General features: G+C 52.4%; 1 protein-coding gene across 1 annotated transcript; it reads right to left on the bottom strand.

The window, feature by feature from the left end:
- Positions 1–1224: 1224 nt before the first annotated feature.
- IRX4 (iroquois homeobox 4) lies at positions 1225–11178 on the bottom strand. The gene is made up of 7 exons (XM_032696289.1): positions 11068–11178; positions 10473–10669; positions 5847–6005; positions 4639–4890; positions 3964–4070; positions 2707–3029; positions 1225–2516 (listed from the first exon to the last, which is right to left on the bottom strand). The coding sequence occupies exons 3-7, from the start codon at positions 5889–5891 to the stop codon at positions 1759–1761; spliced, it is 1485 nt and encodes a 494-aa protein (XP_032552180.1). The 5' UTR covers positions 5892–6005; positions 10473–10669; positions 11068–11178; the 3' UTR covers positions 1225–1758.
- Between the last annotated feature and the right edge of the window lie 1309 nt (positions 11179–12487).

Genomic DNA, 12487 nt, shown 5'->3' with positions numbered 1-12487 from the left:
TCCTGTCTGAGCCTTTTGACAGCCAGATCAGCAGAGGGGTTCAGTGATCTCGATAATATCATCCAAGAGAGCGAAAGTCAATACAATGACAGGGAATATGACTGGATACAATCCAATTACGGCTGCTCGCAGAGAGGGGAAGGGCTTGATCTGATCTCCGCACCCGGATTCCTTTATTCAGTCCTTGCACTAACAGGTCTCGCTAGAAACTTCGCAGGCTGGAGTATGTTTTATTTTGACTGAGTGTTGTCTCTGTTGTGTTTATAGTTGCCTTTACAAACATATTTTTTCCCTATATTGTATTCTTATTTATTTATTTGGGGGGAGGGGAGAAGTTGGGCTGTCGGGGAGCCGAAAATGGGATGGGTGAGAATGCTGGGAGACAAGGAAGACTCTTCTGCTTCTCCCAGTGTCAGCTCAGTCCTTCGGGTGCTCTCGATTTTCCCCCGCAGCGCCGAGCACCGGAGCTCAGGGGGTTTAGGCCGCCCTGGGTAAGCGGGATCTGTTATTGCCTCGCAGTTCTTTTCCAGCAGTTCTCCCTCTCTCCCGGTCCAGGGATCAGTAAAGTTTGTTCCCGTTCCGGGGAAGGAAATGAAATCTTTTAAGCGTCTGTTATCTAAGTGGTAAATTGGCTGAGAGTGCTCCTGAATCACACGTCGAGAGCGCTCTTCCTCCCTCTCTCTTTTTGTTGGCTGCACTCTATTTAATGTCAAAACGGTAAAGCATCTGTACTGAAGTGCTGAAATATTCATGGCAGATCAGCGATTCTCCGCACTGGCAGAGGAGCTGGAAAGCTAAAACGGTTCTTTAAAAGATCAAATTTTCCATGTGAATCAATTGCTCCGCGCGCGGCAGAGGAGATGCCGCGGCAGAGCCCGGCCCTTAGGGGCCCACTCCCGCCCACTCGCAGCTCGGGAAGGAGGGGAGGGGGGCAGCGGGGGTGCTCCCTCCCCGTCGGGCCCCCGCTGCCGGCCCGAGCGGCGGCCGAGGCCCGGCGCTGTCCCGCGGAGGCGCGGTACGGCGCGGGGCGCAGCCCAGCATCCCTCCTGCGCGCAGCATCCCTCCCGCGGGTCCGTCCTCAATCCAGCGGCAGCGCTGCGCTGAGCCTCTCTTCCCCTTTCCCGGCAGCCTGTTGACAGTCCTTGGAATTACCGGGACAGGCTCCAAAGGGGAATTTGAAACATAAAGTTGTTTGTTGCCCGATGCAAAACGCCACCACTTGTGTTACCTCTGAAACAGACAATTTATTGGAGTGAGCATACCTTTTAACATATTCCTTTTTTTTTTATCAAGATAAATTTGTGCAGTAGGTGTAAACTTAGTAGAAGTGCTGTTTGTGAATTATATGCTAACAGGGAAATCAGGAGGAAAAACTCTCGAAAAGTCTTTATAACTAATATCGGCATGCCTTAAATTAAATCTGAATTAAAATTTCCCGTTTGTAAACTTTCAGATGTAAACTTTTTAAGTAGATCTACGCTATAGTACGTGCTTTTTGGACATGGAAATTAAATAACTTTCACGACATTGATCCCTTAAAGTCGCAGCCAGGAGAAAATCTTCAGAATAGCAATGAGCAAAGTCTGTTCCCTGAACTGAGCAAACTGAACTTTAAATCCTCGTTTCTGTTGTTTGTTTTAAAAAAAAAAAAAAGGAAGAAGAAAAAGTTTTATATTTAAATTTAAATTCTTGCAAGTCTCTTTTCAGTGTAGATGACTCTTCAAGCGTTAGAAAGTCCTTCGCCCCTCGGCGGGCCTGTTAGGAACAAAACATTTTGCTTCCTGATTTGGGAAACGCCAGAAACTCTTTGTTTGAGTCATGATGGGCCAGGTTTGAGAGCTGCCCCTTGAGCACATTGGCGCCGTTCCCCACCGCGCGTCCCAGGGCGCCCGTTTCCAGAATGGCTCCTTTGGTGGTAGCCCAGGAAACTGTCGTGTTGCTCAGGGCTTGGTTCAAAGTACTGTGCCTGAACAGGGGGTCGTGAAACACCCCGTCCACCCAGTTCCTGAGGTTGGTGACCGGCGAATCCTGGTGTCTGTCGATGACGCTGACTGAGGCGGGAGCGGCGGCGGCGGCCGAGCCCCCGGGCCGTTTCAGCATGCAGGAGGGGTACTCGGCCTGGTTGAGGGAGGTGGCGGTGTGCGCCAGGGACCAAATCCTGGGCTTCGCCTCCAGCAGCTGCTGCCCCTGCTGGAAGCATATCTTGGACTCGCAGCCGCGCTGCCGGGCGCCCAGTGGGTCGGGGCCGCACTCCTCCGCCGCCGTCTTCAGGCAGCTCCGCGCCCGCTCTGCCGCCGCCGCCACCTCCTCCTCCTCGTCCCCGGCGGCGGCCGGAGGCGGCATCTTGGCGGGGGGCTCGGCGGCCCTCGGCGGGTGGCTACCGGGGTGCGGGAGCGGGTGCTGGAGCGGGTGAGGGAAAGGCCGCCTCAGCTCGCACTCCGAGCTCTCCGACTCGGCGGCGTCCAAGTCCTCCAGGTCGCTGAGCTCCAGCTCCTTCTCCTCCTTGCCCGTGGGCTCTGCGGGGCGGGGGCGGGGGAAAGGACAGCAAAAACAAGACACACGGTCACTGTCGGCGCCGCGCTGCCCCGTGGCCGCCCCCACGAGCGAGGCCCGCGGCCGCCCCCACCAGCGAGGCCCGCCCCGGGGGCGAGCTGCCGGCCGAGCCCCCGCGGCCGAACCGCTAAGTGACTGGTTTTAGCAGGGTACCCTCGGCTTTCCCGCTCTTCATCGCCTCTTCCTGCGAACCCTCCTCCTCCTCCTCCTCCTCTTCCTCGTAGGGCCGCTTCTCGTCAGAGCACTTGTTCCGCGGGGGCCAGGTCATCTTGTTCTCCTTCTTGAGCCGCCGGCGGGCGTTGGCGAACCAGGTGGACACCTGGGTGAGGGTCATCTTGGTGATGATGGCCAGCATGATCTTCTCGCCCTTGGTGGGGTAGGGGTTCTTGCGGTGCTCCTGTAGCCAGGCCTTCAGCGTGCTGGTCGTCTCCCGGGTGGCGTTTTTTCTCCGCGTTCCGCCGTCCATCGTCCCGTACCTGCGGGCACAGGGTAGCCCCCGCGGTGTGACACCGCGCCCTCACCCCCCGACGCTGGATCCCAAGGCCCCGACCGCTTGTCTGCAGCACCCCCAGGGGGGTGGCTGGACCGGAGAGGGGGGAGATGGATGAAGATGAAGACAGCTCAGCTTTAAGGGGGATGAGGACAGCTCAGCTTTACGAGGAGGACCTGTCTCGAGAATTCGGAACGAGGAAGGAAAGCAAGAAGGAAGGGTTCAGCCCGCAGCAGCACCGGGCAATGCAAATTCCCGCTGTGCCTTGGCGGTAGTGGCAGAAAGAGGGAAGGAATCGCCTGCTTTTATTTGCGGTAAAGTCAATGTCAACATTTCGGGCAGCAGGGAAATCCTAGCAGCTTGCAAACTCACAGAAATACCACTTTCCTGTCCTTTGATTAGTCCTCCCCAAACAGAATTCATCTAGGTGACCCCAGGGTGTAAGCGTTAATAGAAATATATTTCCTCTTACTCCTTTTATTTGTAATCTCCTCTACCCTTTTGTTCCTGAAATTGTAGGAACGTAACGCAGATGACACTGGGTTGCGACTGAATATTTAATGCACATCCTCCAGGAAAGGTCACCGGCGCCCAATGGGCCTCCGAGCTGGAAACGGTGTGTAAGTGGGTTTGCGCTGTTTTAAAACTAATAAACATACACCGGATGCCCAAGCCTGACTCCGCATAGGAAAAGATAATTACCGCCCCAGTGGAGAAGGATCGCCCCCCGCTCTGCCGCCCTCCCGGGGAGGCGGAGGACCCCGTGTCGGTGTGGGAAAGGGGAGGCGACATGTCTGGGGCCGGGAGATGCTGAGCGGCGAGGAGGCAGGTTGGCGGGGGGAGCGGGAACGGGATGTCGGGGAGGGGACGGAGGAGGAGGGAGGGCAGCGAGCGGGGCCGGGAGGGGTGTGTGCGCTTACCTGTCGTACTGGTACTGGCTGAGGGTGTGATCGTAGGGATAGTAGGCAGTCGCCGGCGCGATTCCCGCATGCGCAGACCCGCTCCCGTCCTTCGCATCCAAACTGTTCTGCAGGAGACACCGCGCCGCCGCCCTCAGCCCCCACCGCCGGGAGAGCCCGGGACCCCGCCCCGGCTCCCCCGCCCGGGTCCCGAAGGGGCGCGACGGACCTTCCCGGAGGCCCCTCGGCCGCGGCAGCCAGCGAGATCAATAGAGACATTAACTCGCGCTGTTACGGTGCAGGGGAGGGGGGGGGGGTTGAGGAAAGAGAAAAAAAGAAAGAAAAAAGGCTGTCTGGGAAGAGAGCATCATTCTTTGCGAGCCTGGGTCTGAGTCGCCCTAAACTGCCCGCCCCACCGGGCCCTCCGCACTCGGCCGCCAGCTCGTCAGGCGCGACTTTTAATTGCGTTACCGTGAGGATGGAGCCGCCGGGCTGGAACAGCTGCGGATCGCGGCGCTGGACGCGAACGCGGGGAACGGCACGGCGGAGCGGGGGTTCGCAGGAGAAGCACCCGGGGCTATCCCCGCCCGCAGAGGGGTCCCGCCGACCAGCCTTGGCCCCTGGGGGCTCGGGGGTTCGGGAGGGGTCGGGGCTGGCGGGCGGAAGCATCCATCTCCCGCGGCGGCGGGCGCTTACCAAGGAGTAGAAGGCGGGAGCCTCGGTGCCGTAGGTCACGTAGTTTCCATAGCCCTGGGGCCCGGCGTAGGGCCCGCCGTAGACCCCCAGGGCGGCGGCGGAGTTGAGCTCGTGGCGCGCGGTGGCGAGCAGGCGGCTCTCGTACACCGGGCAGTACACGGGGGTCTGGGCGGAGGCGGCCGCCCCTGTCTCAGCCAGGGTCCGGCCGCTGGACTCGCAGCACGTCGTCAGGGAGTTGGTGCTCATCAGGAACTGGAGGGAAAGAGAGCGGCGCTGAGCGCGGGGGGGAACTTCCCAAAGTGTAACTAAATTTGGGTTCGGTTGTTTTTTTGTAGTGTGGTTTTGGTGAGGTTTTTTGTTTGGTTTTCCTTTTTCTTTTTTTTTTCTTTTTTTTTTTTTTTTTTAATCAGGTCCCAACTTTGGGGTGTCACCCGTCCTCCTCCCTCCCCTTCTGTATTTTATTTCAATCGTGATAGAAACTCTCTGGACAAACGCAGAAGTGCAAGTGTTTTATCAGTTATTTTTTTTAAAAAAGACCCCACAACAACAACAACAACAACAACCACCAAACGCCTCGTGACTGTGGGCATTTAATCCTCTGTAATGCATTTCTCCGGCCCTCTGCATTTAAAAACTAACTTTTCTGGGATGTTCTCAGAAGACTGAGGTTTACATCGGTTTCCTCCTCTTGCAGCACAATGCTTCCCATCTGCGTTTTTAAACCTTTTTTTCGAAGTCACTCATGCATATTTATTTTGACTGCAGATTTGTAGCAGCCACGCACGCATCTGCTATTAACCTGATGGTTTAGAATATCTCATTCTGTTTGTACGGGTCGGACCTCCCTACGTCCATGTTTTATTGGTAAACTGTGAATTTAATCATGAAAGAGGAAAAAAGAAACGAGAAAGGAGAGAGGGAGAGGGTGGGGGTTGGGGGATGTCTAGTCCCCTTTCTCATCTCCCTCATCTCTGTAATCCTCCCTCACGAGTCATTATCACCCTCAAACACCCTAATACAGCGTGTTCCTTCCCATTTTAAAATCGGTGCGCGACACAGAACTTGGGCATCTTGGAAAGCTGCGAAGCGAGCAGCCGCTCTGCCGCTGCCGCATGCGGGAGAGGATCGCTGCCACCCTCAGCCCGGACGGAAGGCATCGATAAAGACTGAAATGCAGTCAATTAACGTTGGTAGGCAAAAAGTCTTACCTGGGGTGCAGAGGAGTAAGGGTAGCCAAACTGAGGATAGGACATGGTACAGAGGCTCCCAGTTATCTAGAAACAAGGCGAGACGTCTGATCTGCACGCTACTGCAGCCTGGCTCTGCTCTGTTGTACCAATTGATTGGTAACCACAGGTCCCTAGATGCTTATAGGACGAAGCAGAAAAGCACATTTACTTTATTTACATGAAATCTTAAACTTCCCCCCCCCGCCGCCTTTTAAATATATACAGTGATTTTAGCGCCTTTCTTACTACGAAACAGAAATAATTGTTACATTGGCTCCAAGGCTGGCATACGTGATGGTAGAAATACATACTTTGCACCCACGGAAAAAAAGAAACGTGATACAAACACAGCAGTTCACAAGCACGTTGTGTTAAACGAGTCAAGCCTCTGACGTCACGCAAAACCTATTCAAACTAACCTGCCTGTAAGTTTAACACTCATTTTCGGGAACCTTTCCCCTGGCGTGGAAAATAGACTCTCCAATATCGCTTTCAGAGCGCCTAATAGGGGTGAAAGTTTGGGAAGCTCTCTGGCAGCGGCAACGCCTGCTTGCAATATTTATATATATTTCTGCGGGCAAGGGAAGGAAATGAATGTTTTTAATCTGAAGGATCAATGTTGTATCAGCTAAGGTTTTCCCTAACCCTCCTTAGTCACTGAAAGGCTAGTAAGCACTTTTAATTAGAAATTAATTAATGAGCAGCTGCTTCTTCCCACCCCACAGTAATAATTAGTCTCAATTACAAACAAGACATATGAAGGGACACACGACTGAGTCTTCATTTAAGATTTAATCAACAGTTAAAATTAGCGCTAACGCTGACAATAAAGCACATGATAAACAATCTCGCTTTTCTTTTCGGCTTTTATTCCAGACGTGTAATTACAGGTAGAAAACCTTACAAGCATCTTTCGGATAATAATGGAAAATATGTGACTTTTCACGTTAAAATGACTTTGATCCCATCTCAAAACTCCAACACCCCCTTCTACCCAAACCATCCTACCGCTGCCATCAGCCTCCCTACCCTCTAGGATCTGGGACGCCCCCCACACACGAGCAGGCAGCATCCCCTTCTGCTTCACCCTCGGAGGGAGCAGGAATGGGCCGTCAGGGTAAGATGCTGGCAGTCCCAGCATCTCCTCCCCGACGGCCGATGCCACCGAAGCAGGGCGAGCAGGCAGCCCCCGGGAGGATGGCAGAAGGAGAGAAGCCAGCTCCGAGGCTGAAGCTGGGCTGCTGGTGCAGTTGAACGCTGCTCTGTGGTGTGCAGACTTGCTCAGAGAGATTCCTGGGTTCAGACATGTGAATAGCCCCAGGGTCACACTCTAATTAATGATGATGTTCTCTTCTTCTCCCCAGCTGGAAGACTGCCTCCCAGAAACGAATCTGCCCACACTGACAGCTCGATTGAGGGTGATTGATGACTATCTGGAGACCACAGTACACATAATATAATATCTGATGCGTAATTGCTTTAATTTACAGATGAAAATACTAGTTCTGGGATTGAGTTAGACTACAACAAGAGGCGTTTTATGGCTCTTTAGAGTGTTTGCAAATAAAATATATCAGATACAGTACATGCAAATTTTCCTGACAGCTCAGTATCTGTAGCCTGGAGAAACGTACAAAGAAAGGGAGTCAAATGACATAAATAATCTGTTTGGAATTCTGTATTGATTTTTGGAGGGGAAGAAACTGCTTTTTCTTTCCTCACCTGAAATGCTAATTCCCTTTTCTTTCTGGGAATATTAATAACTTTGCCATTGAGTTTCTTTCACAGAAATGCGCCTATATCCTTCTTCCTATATTATACCCCGGTGCTGCCAGGGTATCATGACACTTTTAGAGACTCTTTACGAGCAGCTTCCTTCTGTGCGGCGTACTGACGGGCTATCGCATTGTTTGGGAAGAAAAGACACCCAGTGTTTACACAATGGTATGCACGCAGTGTTCGGCGCTGCTCCCTCTGCCTCCTGTGCCCATTGCGCTGGGGGATGTTTGTTTAAGCTCCGGAGTAAAACTCACCGGTGCTAGGAAAGAAAATAGTTGCACTTATCTCAAGAGTGGCTTGGCGTAAAGCACTATAATTAGCTGGGAGAGCTGGAGAAGTGCCTGAAGAAGTCCTCCCAGTTTTCCAGACTACAGTTTGGGAAATGTCCTAGTGTTGTGGGTTTGGGGTTTTTTTCCCCTTCTTTTGATAATACTGCAGATGTCAACTCCGCAGTGGCCCACAGAATACTACAGGTTTTGATATTTAGATGAGTCTATTAAACTTTAAAATACAAGGAAAAATTCAATATTTATGTTCCTTGTCTATTTATATATCACAGTTGTCTTTCACTGTGCCATGCAAATACTCTGTGCTCATTTTTGCACTGAACTTTCTTGTATTAATCATGATAATTATTTGTCATTTTTCTTTGCAGCCTGCCTGCTCTATTACTCTACCCCGGTCAGCTTTGTGTCAGTTCCAATCTGTATTCCCTAGAAAGCAGTCGTCAAAATAGCCCCACCAAAACAAACAAACAAAAAGAAAAAGCGACAAAAAACCTTAATAACCTTAAATGCTAAAAGCTGACGTTACGTCCTTCCCCACTGCTGATGTCTTGTTTCACTTACAGTCTACTAATAATGGCCCTTTGTTGATAAGAAACTCAACACAATTATATTTCATCTTGAATTTTTGGTGCCAGAGCACAAACATGCATTAAGCCCCGCAATGATTTAAAATAACCTTTGTGGTTCTTGCACATAAACAACGTAACACTGTTCAAATCCAAGCAAAGACGCTTAATGCTGTGGGCTATATCCTTAAGCATTTGGAAAATGCAAGTCTTTGCTGTGCAATAAAAATTGATCCTTGTCAAAGCCCCTTTCCTGTACAAAGCGGGTAACAGCTTTCGAGAAAGAGAAACACACATACTGCTTTCTCCAAACTTTGAGCAAGGAAACCCATCGGGATCAATAGAAAACGCTGGAGAGTTCCCTTCTGGTCAGAGCCAGCCTGCACACCCAGGCAAGCAGGTATTTCCCATCCAAAGACCAACCAGGTCTCTCTCCCAGGGCTATGTGTTTCTTGTCCAAGAACCTGGAGCCAATGCTCATACAAGTTTTATTGTAAAAGCATGGAATGAGAAGGAAACACCGTGATGCTGGAACAGGCCACAGCAGGTAAAACAGAACCTCTTCAGGATTCATGCTTTGATGGACGTCTTCAGGGACATGATCTAAAGGCAGTTAATGCAGCTACACTTACTATCAGCGTTTTCATCGCCTTCTCTTTTGGAGGGGTTATTGCCACTCCTGGAAATATTTCAGCAACGGAATTTGCTTATGGGCTAAACAGACTTTAGAAAGCTCATTCAGTCGAGTTTGCTTTGTTTTCATATTATAGATTTAAAGCAACCTTGACACCACCTGACAAACACTGTGAAGCTCTACATATTGCCCATTTGGAATCTGACATGGAACTGAGGGCAGCCTACACAATTTTTAAGTAGATTATCTCATAAACTCGCTATCAATAGCAAATACGATTTCCCCCCCCCCCCCCCCCCCGAGCCTATTTGAGATGTAACTGCACCTCTTTCACTCTGAATCAAGGGACAGCGAACCGATGCTGCCGACCTGTACAAACCCATGCCATGACTTGGGCTCGGCAGAGCCATGATGACCAACAGAACGGTTGCATAAGAAGGAACCGCTAATTAATTTACTCAGATTACAACTACAAGTAAAATCAGTTGTTCAAAGCTATCCATTTGAATGCTTTCATTTTGTAAGTCTTCAATCCCCTTGGCAAACAATCTAGATTAAAGTAGAAAGGCCTCACATGCTCATTCTGTTCTTTGTATTTATTAACTTTTCACACTTAAGTACTAGAGCTAACACTTTCTCTCTCTCTGTCTCTTACACACACACACACACACACACACACAAGTACGCACACACACAAAACTTTTCAGCAAGAGAAGCAAACGTTGTAACCCTGGCAGTTGCTCTATGGCTATAGATGAACCCTACAACATTCCCACATTTACCTGCTCGGTGCAGAGCATCACAACTATGCTTTCATTAGCAAAGTAAAGATTGTATAAGGTTTCCTTTCCCAGGTCCTGTACCCCCAGTGCCGCAGACCCGCAGGCATTCAGGTGCCACCACCTTTGAGCTCTCTGGCAGCCGACAGCTTCAACTTACTTCCCTACGAAGGTAAAACTTTACTGCTTGCAAGGTCAAATTCTATGCCTTTTAAAGTTCTCCTTAAAATCCAGAAAGTTTGACTCGGTACCTTACCTTAGCGCTCGCTGAATATCATATTCACACCCCCTTCCCAAGAAATAATACACATATGTTACAAGACATTTGCCCTCTGTCCTAGGTAAAGATTGCACAAAGCCAAATGATTCATCACAGATAGTTTCTCTTCCCTCCAGCAGTTCGTTTTCAGCTGCCTTGCTGCTAAAGCAGGCTCCGAAGGAGGAGGGGGGGATAAGCCCCACTGCTCCCCCCACCCCCCGCTTCCCTAGAGAGAGAGACACACACACACACATATACACACACACAAACATCACTACCAAAAGAAGAAGAAATTTTTTACCTGCGATCACGCCAGGCTTCCGCTAAAACCTGGTAGCGACGGCTGTGCCATGGCAAGGCTTCTCTCCTCTGGTCTGTGCTGGCTGGCGTGGCAGGGAGCTGCGGGGAGCTAACGCAGACATGTCTCAGTGCGCGGTACCTGCGCGGCGCGGCACGGAGCCTTCGGTCCCCAGGCGCCACAGCCACTTCACTAACCCCCTGTACCAGAGTGACGCTCAAGTGAATAGTTCCACTGATTACACTCTTTCCTACTGATTAACACTTTCCAACACGACCAGGCGCTCCACTTGCAACTTTTCCCGTTTTAAAACAGAAGCAGACAGCACCGCTTGCTTCCGCGGGTTATAAACGCCGTCTGGGGCGTGGGGGACACCATAATTAATAGCAGGTTAGTAAAATTAGTGCTGCCACTCCAATTGTTGTCCTTGTTGCCAACAATAATTGCATTGATTCTGGAAGGACACGAATGTCCTCCATTTAACCTAATGATCTGCGGGTTGCACACGCTGTACGGCAGCCGTGGCGGTGATTAACTGCGCGCACCTCCAAACTATCATTTATCTCCGCGAGTCACGACTGAAAGGCGCTAAACTTACAGGCAACTCTCCCTGCCTCTCTCGCCGTCTTTGTTTCCCTCCCGCTGGAGGAGGCGGGCTGGGACGTCGGCGTAGCCCTGCGCGCAGGAGATGGGCACCTGTACCTGTCCCCCTGGCCGCCTCGGCTTTATTCATAGCCCGGGGGCAGCGCGGCGGAGCCGGGCGCCGCGGAGCTACCGGGGGCTGCCTGGGCCAGCGCCCCCCGGCCTCGGGGAGGGAGCAAGGGGGGGCGGCGCGGCAGCGCCCGGCACCGGGGACTCGCTCGCTGCAGCGCCCCCGGGGTCGGCTATGCCGTCGCCCCCCGTCCTGGGGGCAGCCCCACAGGGGCTGCCCGGGCACCGGGACCTTCCTCCGGGGCGGGGAGGGATGGCAGGTCAGCGGAGCGGGGAGGGGACAGGCACGGGCGGCAGCCGCAAGCAGGTAGAGAGCAGGAGCGTTTGCTCCCGTTTTGTCCTCTCCGTCTTCCTGCGCCCGTCCGTCCCGCCCGGTCTCATCCGCCGGCTGCCACCGCCACCGGCGCGCTCTCCTGCGAAGTTACTCGGTTCCGAGGCTGGGCGAGCCGGCAGGGAGTCCCCACTCCGAAATGCCTTTCCCGGTGTGCAGCCTCCCGCCACCCTCTCTCAGTCCCAGGCACCCAAGGCCGCTCCGGGCTACGGCCCGGTGTCCAGGGCCGCGCAGCGCCCGGGATCCCCGCGGGAGCCTGTGCATGCCAAGTTCCACCGCGCGCTCGGTACTTTCTTCTCTTAATTGTTTGTTCAGCAGGAAAAGGGACAAATCGGAGTTGACAGAAGCGGGAGGAGGGATCAATATCATTCCTGTTTAAAGGCGTGAGCCTGGGCAGACGTCTCAATAAGACAGAGGAGGAAAAAAAGAAAGTATTATATCCTACCTAATTAAGTGAAGACAAAGAGGTGTGGGGAGAAAGGTTCAGCAGAGGTGGGGCGGCAATGGGAATTTTTAATCCGGTGTCTTCCCACAGTAACCATCAAGGCTGAACAGTAACGTTAATGGGGAACATCTGTACATCGACAGATTTATTCTTGCCAGGGCTCTTTCATGCCTGTGTCATTTGCATGGCCCCGTGCTCGTAATGTTCGACACACGCTGCACCTTGTAGTGCAATGACAGGGTAAATCTGATGAATGCTGAAGCTGGGAAATCCTCCTCTCTTCCCTCTTTCTCCCTCCTCGGATTGCCCTTGCAGCTTCCAAGGCGGGGAAACCACACGGAGAAAGAAATCGTGAACCTTCTCCCCATCTGCACTTGTAAACAGAAAGCCAATCATGCCACGAGCCTTTGCATTTTAAAGCGGAGTAACAAACCCACAGCGACGTGGATGCCCTGGCTGCCCCCCCAGGGCTGTCTCCCCGCATGCGGGACGAGGGCTCTGCGGCTCGGACGAGGGCTCTGCGGCTCGGAC

This window comes from Chiroxiphia lanceolata, chromosome 1 (genome assembly GCF_009829145.1).
Source record: "Chiroxiphia lanceolata isolate bChiLan1 chromosome 1, bChiLan1.pri, whole genome shotgun sequence".
NCBI lineage: Eukaryota > Metazoa > Chordata > Aves > Passeriformes > Pipridae > Chiroxiphia > Chiroxiphia lanceolata.
This window is presented reverse-complemented; position numbering and strand designations above follow the sequence as displayed.